The sequence below is a fragment of the Schistocerca americana genome, chromosome 2 (genome assembly GCF_021461395.2).
Source record: "Schistocerca americana isolate TAMUIC-IGC-003095 chromosome 2, iqSchAmer2.1, whole genome shotgun sequence".
NCBI classification, from domain to species: domain Eukaryota; kingdom Metazoa; phylum Arthropoda; class Insecta; order Orthoptera; family Acrididae; genus Schistocerca; species Schistocerca americana.
Window position 1 is genome coordinate 387,246,771 of NC_060120.1, and position 13,107 is coordinate 387,259,877.

General features: G+C 47.4%; 1 protein-coding gene across 1 annotated transcript in view; it reads right to left on the bottom strand.

Moving 5' to 3' along the window:
- Positions 1-12,311, bottom strand: part of LOC124594042 — a 58,239-nt gene extending 45,928 nt beyond the window's left edge. Inside the window, exon 1 of the mRNA XM_047132393.1 lies at positions 11,800-12,311. Within this exon, the coding sequence (XP_046988349.1) occupies positions 11,800-12,311 (512 nt within the window). The remainder of the gene's footprint in view (positions 1-11,799) is intronic.
- Positions 12,312-13,107: the final 796 nt, after the last annotated feature.

The window sequence follows — 13,107 nt, forward strand, 5'->3', positions numbered from 1 at the left end:
CCCATTCCTATCACGGGCTCTTTCCATGGGCACTACCCAGCCACATCGAGGGCTATCTGGCACAGCAGCCACTTTCGGGAGCTCCAATGCTCCAGGAAGACAAGCAACCACTCCTTGGTATATATGAGGAGGCAACAGCTCAGTTGTCAGTAGTGGGTGCCTGTGTTGTCAAGGAGCTAAGCAAGATGGGTACATAAAAGCCCCACCACAGACTGGCAACACATGCTGGTGAGGTAGTGAGGCATAGGGGGGGGAGGGGGGCGCGCTATGTTGGGGAAGAAAGGGGGCAGGGGAGTCCACGCCGTAGATGTTAGGGATGGAGTTCTTTCCCAAATTGCTCACACTAAGGAAAGAAAACTTAGAAGTGGAGGTCAAACGCCACGGGGACCAAAAGCAGCGACAGAGATGAAAGAAAAGCCAAGAAGAACAAAACAGCAAGGAATACAGAGAACCAGATGGGTAGGCAGGTCGACATAGAACACCGAGATATTGGAAGGAGGGAGCAGCTGGAAAGGAGTGAGGGTGTCACGGTGAAGGAAATGCAGTCGAGGAAGGAAGAATGGGCTGTAATAGCTCAAAGTCGATGTTCGCCACGCACGAACTCCTGAAAGAACTGTAACCCCCTGGTGGGAGCCACGAACTGAGTTTTCAGTAACTGCATGGAACAACGTCTCAGGGTAAGACAGGTCTGAAGTTGTGTACAAAATAGAGGGTTACGCCACAGGACCTTTGACAAGGAAACTTCATGACAACGACATGCTATTAACTTATCAGTTTTAAGGGAACATTGGAATAGGTGGAACATGCACGTCAATGGAGTCAATGACTGTAATTTGTGGGTACACAGATTCTGACAGGTTCACGAGAAGCAAAAACATTTTTAGGATTGACTCACGTCAGAGACTGAAAACCCATGAAGTCAAGATGGCAAATGAAGCCTTATTTTTCATTGATTATGTGTTTCGGGTAGCAAGTAAGCCACCTTCAGATTGTAAAACATTCTTGATTAGTGTTGGTGCTACTATTCACTCATTGTTAAAATCTTTCTCAAAATGACAACATCCATGCAAGACATAATTAAAAGCAACTATATGTCGTTCATGGCCGCTGTAATTGACCGATGGTCAAAAAACGCAGGCGTAATGCTGTCACAATTTAGTAACTGACACTATCAGTATTTACATAATTTTGTAACCGAGATCACCACATGAACGTCCGAACAACTAATGATTATCTGTCACAAAGTGATTTAAGTACTGTGTTTTCATTTTCCAACGGATCGCGTATCTCCTGGTCGACAATGTCAACAAACTATTTTTGTGACGTTAAGTCATTGGTCGGTAAGAAATCGCCAACTTACCACAGGGCGGTTATGAAGTGTAAGTCATCAGTCGTGTCTTATTGGCGGTGAAAATTCCCGAACTGAGAAACGTCGAAGGATAGTAATGTGAAGTGGACATAAGCTGTCATATGCCGAACCCCTACCTCACACTTTATGGCGATGCTACGGGCGATCCGGTGTGAATAATGCCTATTGTTGCATACTGTAAGCCTATTCCCATCACTCAAGGTCCAGTTCCTTTAGGAGGCAGACATTCGTTGGAGACTGTGCCGACAAAGTGAGTAGAATCGATCATGCTTACGTTTTCAGAGCCAGTTGAGGTTGGTATGGTGAGCTAATAAATCCCGTTGCAAGGAACGTAGGCAGAATCAATACAGAGAGAGATACACAAGTCTAATGAATTAAAAAATGAGAACAGTTGATGGGAGGTAAGATGTCCAATTGTGGTAAGAAGAGCGCAAATCAAAGAATGTTGGGGGAAGAGATTTTTAATGAAAATGCATTCGGATTTAAGTAGGTCAAAGGTTTAAAATTAAGTCATGTGTGCGTACTGAAAAACAGAACGTCTAATACCAAGGTTGGTTTTGTTTTGCTTTAGGGCGCAAAAAACAACTGAGGTCATACACACTGAAGTCAGAACTACAGAAGACATGGTAAAAAACGACTATACGTCAGTCCCTACTGACAGAATACAAGAAAGCTAAAAACGGGCACTTGGAGAAAGGGCGGAAAAAAAAGAAAGAAAGACACCAAATGATACGGAGGTCCAAAACTAGAAATGAAATGGCCTTAGCCATAATGCTTTGGCGAATAAAAAGTAAAACTGTTGACAGCCGGTGCGTCATATGCTAAAACGGCGAATAAATCAGACGACAAACCTAAGCGGGAACGTAAACAGTTAAAAATGGATACTCCATCAGGAAGTGACGGACAGTTGAAAACTGGGCGCAAAGAGTAAGAAGTGGTGGGGTAGCGCCACCTATCAAATGATGAATAAAATGACCTCCTCCCAACGGGAGGGCCGAGAGGATGTCGTCCAAGCCGCTGGGAGATGCTTATTAATCCTGAGCTTATTCCCGTGAAGGGAGGACCATTGGCGATGCCAAATGGACACTACCTCCTGACAAATGGTTCAAATCGCTCTGAGCATTAATGGGACTTAACTTCTGAGGTCATCAGTCCCCTAGAACTACTTAAACCTAACTCGAGGCAGTATTCGAACCTGCGACCGTAGCGGTCGCGCGGTTCCATACTGTAGCGCCTACAACCGCTCTGCCACCCCCACCCGTCCTACCTCCTGACAGACTGCAACACAGATCATTGGAGGGAACATATGACCTTGCTGGCTGAGGTATGAGGACTGCAGCCTTGGCAGCAGCGTCAGCAGCCTAGTTTCCTGGCAGACCGGCATGATCAGGAACCCACAGAAGCATCACACTGGCTCCACGAAGAGTGAGCAAGTGAGTTTCCCTGGACCAGATGCACTAAGGAATGGGTGGTCTACAGCGCACATAGACTTTGAAGGGCACTGAGTGAGTCTCATCATAGGACAACTGGAAAGGCTGTGTCGTCGGATGTACTCCGTGGCCTGATACAGGGTGAAGAGCTCGGCTGTAAATATTGAGCAGTTTGCCGGAAGCCGATATCTAAAGATACTCGTGCCAATGACGAATGCACATCCAACCCCACAGTCAGTCCGCGGGCCATCAGTGTATACAAAGATACTATCACGAAATTACTTGGGAAAGTCGTGGAACTGAAGGTGATAGACCGAGGCTGGAATGGTGTCCTTAGGAAGCAAATGAAGGCCAAAGTTAACACGGGCCGCTTCATGAAGTCAAAGTGGTGAAGGGTTCACACTTACCAAGAAAGTTGCAGGTAGTGTGAAGTGGAGCCACCGTACCAAGTGCCGAAAGTGGACTCCAGGAGGGAACAGAGAACAGAGACGCGCCTCATACTGGCAATCGAAGGAACCACTGAAGAAGGTGGCGTAAGATGTGTGGCCACGTATGGCAGACAAACGGCGTGCATACCTGCTGAAGAGAAAGTCACGGCGGTAGGACAGTGGTGGTTCAGCAGCTTTAGCTTACAGTCTCAACTGGGCTAGTGTAAAAGGCGCTCATGGCCAAATGGACGTCACGATGGTGGATAGTGTTGAGACGACGTAAGAGGGAGGGACATGCAGACGCCGCGCGGGATTAGCCGAGTGGTCTAAGGCGCTGCAGTCATTGACTGTACGGCTGATCCCGGCGGAGGTTAGAGTCCTCCCTCGGGCGCGCGCGCGCGTGTGTGTGTGTGTGTGTGTGTGTGTGTGTGTGTGTGTGTGTGTGTGTGTGTGTGTAACATTTTTTTGACATGCAGACGCATGAACAAATCAACCATACTCCTCGAGTTTCTAACGGACAAGGGACTGGTACAAACGGAGGAGAGTGGTTCGATCAGCACCCAGGAAGTACCATTGAGGAACTGCGTACAGTGGGCTGCCAGGTAAGACACATGGGAGGACCAAGAGAGTCTCCTATCGAGCAATGGGCCCAGGAATTTCGTAGTTTCAACGAACGGAGGGGGTAACAGGCCCAAGATGTAAAGATGGTGGTAGAAACCATTTGCGCCCCAGAAATTCATACAGACGATATTGTCAGTAGAAAAGCGATGGATAATGTCGATGCTCCAGGACTAAAGACGATCAAGGCATCGCTGAAGACGCTGCTTAGTGAGACAGGTCCGTGGAGAACTGCAATAGATCGCAAAATCGTCAACAAAAAGGGAGCTGGAGATTCCCAGCGGGAGACAGGCCACTATACGCTTAATGGCGATAGAAAAGAGGACGACGCTCAGGACGGAACTCTGAGGCACACTGTTTTCCTGGTTGAAGGAATCCGACAAAGCAGAACCCACACGCACCTTGAAAACTCAGTGTTTTAAAAATGCCTGAAGGAAACAGGGCAGGCGGCCACAGAAGCCCCACATGTAAACAGTATGGAGGATAAGAGTTCTCCAGGTGGTGTCTTAGGCCTTCGCCCAATCGAGAAACGCGGCCAATGTGTGGGATTTCCGCAGAAAACCATTAATGTCATGGGTGGACAAAGTAACAAGATGGTCAATTGCAAAACGTCGCACTCTAAAGCCACACTGTACATTCATCAGTAAATTGCGAGACTCGAGCCAACATACCAGCCAGGCATGATTCATATGTTCCATCACCTTGCAAACGCAGCTGGTAAGAGATGGGGTGATAGCTAGAAGGAAGGTTTTTGTCCTTACCGGGCTTAGGTCAGAGTATGACTGTGGCTTCACGCCAGCGTCTGGGAAACGTGCCCTCTGCTCAGATGCGGTTGTATGTGTTAAGCAGAAAGTGCTTGCCCGCAAGAGAATAGTGCTGCAACATTTGAATGTTGACAGCGTCTCTCCCTGGGGCAGAGGATCGGGATGAACAGAGAATGATTTAGCCTCCCATCATAGGGAAGGCGGCATTGTAGCAATCACGAGTCTAAGAGAAGGGTACCGTGTGAGCCGGCTCCGCTCGTTTCCGATGGAGCAAGGCAGGGTGATTGTGGGCTCGACACTGCCGCAAAATGGCGAACCAAGGTATTCGAGATATCAAGAGGGTCCACGATGACAACGTCAACTACTGTCAGGTCGGAAATTGGCGAATGGATCTTTGTCCCAGAGACCCGTTGGAGGTTGGCCCACATGACAGAAGAGGGGTTAGAGCTTTTAGAAGAACTAGTGAATGAAATCCTGCTAGCTCTTTTGGTATCCTGATGAACGTGACGACACTTTGCACGCATCTGTTTATAATGAATGTTCACCATCGTAGGATGACTCAAAAACACGGAGAGCACGTCTCTGTGAGCGAATTGCGTTGCGGCATACCTCAGTCCACCAAGGGACTGGGACATGATTTGGTAAAGAGGAAGTGCGAGGAATGGGACATTCTGCAGCTGTGAGGATAAAGATGAGGTAGTCCACCTGTTCATCACAACTGGGGAAATCTTGTTCTTCGAAGGTCACCAGGGAGGAGTAAAGCTGTCAGTCAGCCTTAGTAAGCTGCCATTTGGGAGTGCACGCAGATGGTGTAGGAGTCAGCAAACGGACAGCACGTGAGAAATGGTCGCTCGATTAGTTGTCAGAAAGAATGGACCACTCAAGATTATGGGCAAGCTAGGCAGTGCAAAAGGGTAAGTCCAAATGGTAATAGTTGGTAAGGTGTGGAGTTGGAAAGGAAAGTGGGTGCAACAGTGTTAAGGCAGAAGAGGTTAAGTTGGTTAAGAAGGTCAGCCAAGGGGGTACCTCTCTCACAGGCCCTGGGAAAACCCCGAAGGGGATGATTTGCATTAAAGTCAATGAGTAACAAAAATGGGGGTGAGAGCTACCCCATAAGCTGAAGAATGTTTGCCCTTGTGGCAGAAAATGACGGAGGGACATAAATGGTACAGAGGGGAAGGAAACGGCGAACTGCAACAGCTTGAAGATTGGTAGTCAGGGAGATGGGCTGACTATGAATGTCATCCTGTATGAGCAGCATGATGCCCCCACGAGACGGAATGCCGACCTCAGGGGGAAGGTCAAATTGAATTCGAGAGAAATGCAGAAGCTCAAAGCGGTCATGAGGGCGCAATTTCGTTTTCTGAAGGCAGAGTACAAGGGGACGCTGCGATGCTAAGAGCAGCTGTAAATCCTCTTTGTGGGATCAAAGTCTGCGAACGTTGCATTGGAGGAGAGTCATAATGAGGAAGAAATATAGGGGTGTCACCTTGGCAGCTACTAAGTGATAGCTGGGGAAGGAGTCGCTACTGCAGGGCACAGAAGCAGGAGGATCCTGCTCCATGGGGTCCAAAGAAGTATCGGCTTGCTTGTGCAGTTGGTGTGTGGAGTCCAACGCTGAAAAAAATGTAGTTGGTGCGCACTGGCAACAGAGGCCAGCTGGGCTAAGGTATCAGGTGGCGACACCATGGAAGAGGACCTCAGAGTTGGCGAAGAAGACCGTTTGCCTTTGGTAGACTACTTCGAGCCTTTCCAGTTAGACGAAGACTGGTGTTTTTGACTGGGGAAACGGGGTAAGTCTTCACAGGAGTACTACTCCTGTCCTTTCCGGACTACCAGTTGTGTAGCTGGTGGCTTCGCCCCTTGAGTCGAGAGTTTGATGGCTTGTTGCACAGCTGGACGGGGGTACCTTGACACTGGGTGATTTCAGAACCTCAGCGCTGATTTGGAGGTCACACGTCTGCATCGCTATGTTCTTCATGGAGCCAGGGGGCAACAAGAACAGAACTTTAGGTACCAGAAGGGAGAACGCAGGGTTTGCGACTAGCCAGTAACTTGCGAGTGACTGGGTAAGGCACTTTTTCCTTTACCCAGATCTCTTCAACAGCCCCTCATCAAGATACATGGGACAATCCCGAGAGGAGGCGGCATGGCTGCCTTTGCAGTTGATGCAGCAAGGAGAAGGTGGAGTACAATCGCCCTCGGGCGCATCCCTACCACAGGTGACATTTGGCTGGGTGTCGACAAGACGACTAGTGTGGTTGAAACTATGATACTGGTAGCAGCGCATCAGGTTCGGAATGTATGGCTGGACTGTGATAATTTCACACCCTGCTTTAATCTTTGACAGAAGAACCACTATCAAAGGTGAGAAAGAGTACAGGTGGGCACTAAGGAGGAATCTATCTTTTTTCCATTAGAAGATGGACAGCAATGACGCCCTGATTGGATTTCAGCCTCAGTCAGACCGTCGAGCAGCCTGGTGTAAATTACACCATGGGAAGAATTCAGAGTTCTATGGGCCTCGACACGAACGGTTTAGCTGTGAAGAAGTGAGGCAGCAAGCAGTTGTGCTTGAGGATCAGAAGTGGTCTTCAAAAGCAAAGTGCCATTCTGCAGCCGAGAGCAGGGTTTCACTGGGCCAGCAATTGCATCAACACATTTCTGAATAATAAACAGGTTTACCGTAGTGAAGGACTGACCATCTTCGGTATGTGAGACCATGAGGAACCGTGGCGCAGTGGGAAAGGTCTTTCGACCATTAGCCTCATTACATTTACGTTTTGTAGCGTTGGGTGGGAATACTTAACTCATTGCGAGGAAATCCCCATCATTGCCAAGGTCTCCGATGCTGCACTCCTTCCAACTGGGGGCCCCTGTACAAGGGGACACACCTGCTTTAGGTGATTGTTCACACCTCAGGTCACACCTCCTGAACACCTGACAGGGACCAATCGCCAATTTGGGAAGGTTACAGCTTAGGCCATCACCTCTCCCTGTGCCTGGCCTATACCCGGGGGTACATGCAAACCCTACCTGTCGACCCGGGGCAGGGAATTACGCCTTATCCAGTCACCTGCTACGCATCACACGCATGGGCCGGCCTTCAGGAGAGCACAGGAGGAAGGAGACAATGAGGAACATCAAACGCCGAAGCGGAGGAACGAGAGGAGAAGGGAAACGAAGTAAGGAAAATGAAGCATAAAACAAAGTTGAGACTGTTCTTACGCCAGCGACAGAATACATAACATTCCCAATAACACCCCTGACATGTTGTCAAAGTGAGGGGGAAAAAGAATATCACGAGGATAGACATGCAGCATCGAAGGGTAAAAATGCTGCAAAGGCTTGGGCCCCGTGGTAGGCAAGTACAAACCCACCAAAGACTGGTGAGCCCGCTGTGGAGGGCTAAAGTTTAGGTGGAACCCTGTAATTCTCATGGGGGAAATTTCGAAACGGCAGTAATGATTAGTTGATTGTGAGGGTTTATGGGACCAAACGGCGAGGTCGTCAGTCCCGCAGTTCCGAAGTTAGTCACAGAAGAAAGAGGGTCCGCTGAAAGTGGACGGATCCAGTCAGGGGATTCAAGTTATAAAATAATGAAGTTAAAACACAGTAAAAGGCAAAAAGTGAGACCGAATCTAAGAACTGGAAAAAGGGGGGGGGGCGGTCTTTCCATGGGGGAGCGGTAATTGCGTCCCAGACAGAGAAGACGAAGAGAGGTCCCAAACAAAACGACGCTGTCCCTGCTCCAAGAGTAAAGTATAAGCTTTATTTGGAAACTGATGACCAGTTCAACCATCCGTGAATTTAGGAATAAAACGGCAGAAAAGAGAGTGTGAGGGCCGACTCATGTTTGAAATTTACCAGTAAACAGTGATGAACTACAAGAATTGCTGATCATAATTACTGCATACAAACGATGTGCCTCCTACGATTCATGGAATTTGCAATGGAAAGCAAGCTATGTTAGAATCTTAAGACGGACGGGTAATTTTGATAGAACCACAGCTCTTAACCTTTCCTCGGTTACCTGAGTGTGGATTATTTACCTCTCCCATACGAAATGGTATCCATTAGTTTACTGATCTTGAGTTAAGAGGGGACGACCTACAATGATTACTCCAGAAAAAAATAATTTCTTGGCCAAGAACGCTTTTAAATCTTCATTACTGATACTGGTTTCAATATTAAATTTGGTGGCAGGAGCTGTTTAACCGACAACAATAGCCTCATGCAATCTCATCTCTACATGCTGGCAGTTCAGTTATATGTTCGTACTGCTACTGATTTAAAGTCATTTGTACGCCTTTCAGGATAATGGGCGTTTTGCGCGTTTTCTTCTGTAGCAACAAATGATGGCAGGAATTGCGGCTGGAGTTTTTGTTTTTAGATTGGTGTAACGTGTTAAATGACTTTAGTCCTTCCACTAATATCATCGTGGTGAGTATTTCTTAATTAGCACACCTCTGGAGTACAACGTAGGCACAGATCGTGACTGGTATAGGCAGTCACATTGTGTAACTGTTACTACGTTAATTATGTCACCCACTATCACTATTTTATTATTTGCACACGCGGAGATTACTTAGGTTGTCATCCGCAGTGTAGCTTGCTGTCCACGTAACGCAGTGGAAGCCCACAACTCCTAACTTTACTTCTGAATATTTTTTTAATAATTTTCGTAATTTTACTAATTTTACCGTTATGCCTGTAGATTTTTATAAATTAAACATTGTCACACAGCAAATTATTGGCCAACAGTCTGCAGAAACTTTACCAAACACGTAAGCAGCTTCTAACAACCGCACTTGGGCAAGTGAACGTAATTCGTAGTTTCTATTTTAGTAACTATTTTACAGTAATTGCGAAAGATTCGTGTAAGTAGCTGTTATCGACACGTATCAAGAATCAGGAGGTAGTTAAAAGACATAAATAATGAAGTAACACGTACTGGAATACACTAGCTACACCTTTCGGTGCCAGTTGTCAACTTTTCGGCCGGTAGCGGCCACCACCTGGTGTCTAGCGGTGCCCTGGCTGCAATGAAGTGAACACTACCGCGCGGTATGGCACACGAGCATTCGGTGAATTACTATGTATATTATGGGTTTAACGTTAACTTGCCGATGTACCTTTCGTCTCATCCCTCACATACCTGCTAATTTTCAGAAAGAGTACTTGGACAACTGGTGTAAGAACCTTTTATGGAGATGTGTTTTAACACCGTTTTCCTGTTACAGTCCATCCGTTTCATAATTAAATTCCTCTCCCTGTAATTTCACATGGTATGACATTCACACATCTGAAAATGTTAAGCATGCTTACCGAAATCTGAACAATAAGGGTTTACAAGTAATTGTGACGAAGTAGTCCATCCTCTCAATAAATGATATCCGATTACCTTAATTTATAAACGCTACTAAACAAATGAATACAGCTAGAGGTGTGGATGTTTACAATATGATAGCCACTTAATACTTCGATCATAAGCCCTCCCATCTTTAAAATGCTTGGACTATTTCTTGAGTGATGGGCAACTTGCTTATTGAATAACAGTGGTACAGTTGCAGTGTACGTAGCAGCAATGCCAACGACAACTGCCAATATTCCAGTTAACGTTATCTAAGGCAAAACGAAACTTCCAAAGTAAGTTAACTACAGTAATGACCATTAAAATTGCTACACCAAGAAGAAATGCAGATGATAAACGGGTATTCATTAGACAAATATACTAGAAATGACATGTGATTACATTTTCACGCAATTTGGGTGCATAGATCCTGAGAAATCAGTACCCAGAACAACCAACTCTGGCGGTAATAACGGCCTTGATACGCCTGGGCATTGAGTCAAACAGAACTTGGATGGCGTGTACAGGTACAGCTGCCCATGCAGCTTCAACACGATACCACAGTTCATCAAGAGTAGTGACTGGCGTATTGTGACGAGCCAGTTGCTCGGCCATCATTCACCAGACTTTTTCAATTGGTGGGAGATCTGGAGAATGTGCTGGCCAGAGCGGCAGTCTAACGTTTTCTGTATCCAGAAAGGCCCGTACACGACCTGCAACACGCGGTCGTGCATTATCCTGCTGACAAGGGAACCTCCCCATCGCACCCCCCTCAGATTTAGGTATAAGTTGGCACAGTGGATAGGCCTTGAAAAACTGAACACTGATCAATCGAGAAAACAGGAAGAAGTTGTGTGGAACTATGAAAAAATAAGCAAAATATACAAACTGAGTAGTCCATGCGCAAGATAGGCAACATCAAGGACAATGTGAGCTCAGGAGCGCAGTGGTCCCGTGGCTAGCGTGAGCAGCTGTGGAACGAGAAGGGTAGAGCCACGGGTCGTAACACATCTGAAATGTAACGTCCACTGTTCGAAGTGCCGTCAATGCGAACAAGAGGTGACAGACGTGTAACCAATGGCACCCCATACCATCACGCCGGGTGATACGCCAGTATGGCGATGACGAATACACGCTTCCAATGTGTGTTCACCGCGATGTCACCAAACACGGATGCGACCACCATGATGCTGTAAACAGAACCTGGATTCATCCGAAAAAAAATTACGTTTTGCTATTCGTGCACCCAGGTTCGTCGTTGAATACACCATCGCAGGCGCTCGTGCACGATCCGTTACAGCCATGCGGAGAAGATGCCGGTCATCTCGACTGCTAGGATACGAGGCCGTTGGGATCCAGCACGGCGTTCCGTACTACCCCCCTGAACCTACCGATTCCGTACTCTGCTAAGTCATTGGATCTCGACCAACGCGAGCAGCAATGTCGCGATACGATAAACCGCAATCGCGATAGGCTACAATCCGACCTTTATCAAAGTCGGAAACGTGATGGTACGTATTTCTCCTCGTTCCACGAGGCATCACAACAACACAACGTTTCACCGGACAACATCGGTCAACTGCTGTTTGTGTATGAGAAATAGGTTGGAAACTTTCCTCATGTCAGCACGTTGTAGGTGTCGCCAACGGCGCCAACCTTGTGTGAATGCTCTGAAAAGCTAATCATTTGCATATCACAGCATCTTCTTCCTGTCGGTTAAATTTCGTATCTGTAGCACGTCGTCTTCGTGGTGTAGCGATTTTAATGGCCAGTAGTGAAAATTCACAAATATGCTGTTTGAAGGATTTATGCTGACATCTTCCTCATGAGAACTTACTTATCACTTGGCTTGAGGAATTTATAAATTTCTTGCATAGCGGGCTCGAGGTGACTGCGTAACTGCTCATTGTGAGGCGTGCCGCGCCCGAAGCGAGGGACGAGATCCAGCAGAACGTGCGCCATGCGGACGCAGGAAACCTGAGCGACGTACGGGGGAAACCTCGGCTCCTTCCGGAACAGAGTCTCCTCCAGCAGCAGCGGGTAGGCGTCGGCCAGCAGCCGGCCCTCGCGCTCCTCGAACACGAGCGAGGCGGCGTGGAACCGCGCCAGCGCCTTCAGCACGCACTCGGCCTGGGGGAGGCTCAGCGGCACCAAGGGGTCCAGCATGCGGAAACCGGTCAACGACAGGTCCTCCAGCACGAGCAAGTCCAGCCGCAGGTAGTAGCATCGCGGGACGGTGGCCAGGCACGTAGAAGCCGCCTCTTGCGCCGCGCAGCGCAGGTGTTTCTTCACTTTCCACAGGAAGTCGCCGTAGAACAGCACCTCCTTCTGGTAGGCCAGAGTGGACATCGTGAAACTCCTTCTGTAGACGTTGAGAGGCAACGACTTCACGAAGAACTGCAATTTGATGGCTGTGGCATCTTTGTCCCCTAGTGACAACGTTACATGCAACTTCATGTGATCGCCCATGAAACCTGTGATTTGGGTACACAGTGGAGACAGTGCGAAAGATTTCAGTTCGAAGCTGTCTATCGACAAGTACCTCTTTACGATCTTGTGGCATTCTTCTTTGGACAATAGTGAAATTACACTCATGTTGGAAGCTGCCTGCAGAAGAAAAATTGTGTTAGTATCCCAAGCATCCCGTCCTCTGTGTCATCTGTCCGAGTGCTTGCACAGTTCGCTAGCTTTTCACTGTAAGCAAGATTAGACGGCCCTTAGTCACTTTAGCAGGAAAACCAGAAACATGGATTTATGTTAACAATGGCAATGTCGATTCAAATACAGACTCAAAGTCTGAAGATAGCAGGGGTAAAACAAATCGTGTGGAATGTTATATTTAACTTAGGCAGAAACCAGACGGCTGTTATAGTCGAGGTAAGTGAAAGGGAAGCAGTGGTTCAGAAACGTGAGAGAGAGAGGGCTATAGCCTACACCCGATGTTATTCCATATGTATATTGAGAAAGCTATCAAGGAAGCCAAATATAAATTTGGAGAAGTAATTTCAGGAACAGAAAATGAAAAGCTTGAGGTTTACCGGTGACATTCTAATTCTGTCAGGGTGACAACATTAGCTTTGGTCTATAGCCTGCAGGCTATTAAGTGAGTTGGTGCATACTAAGAACTGGAGGGAGGCTGCGTGAC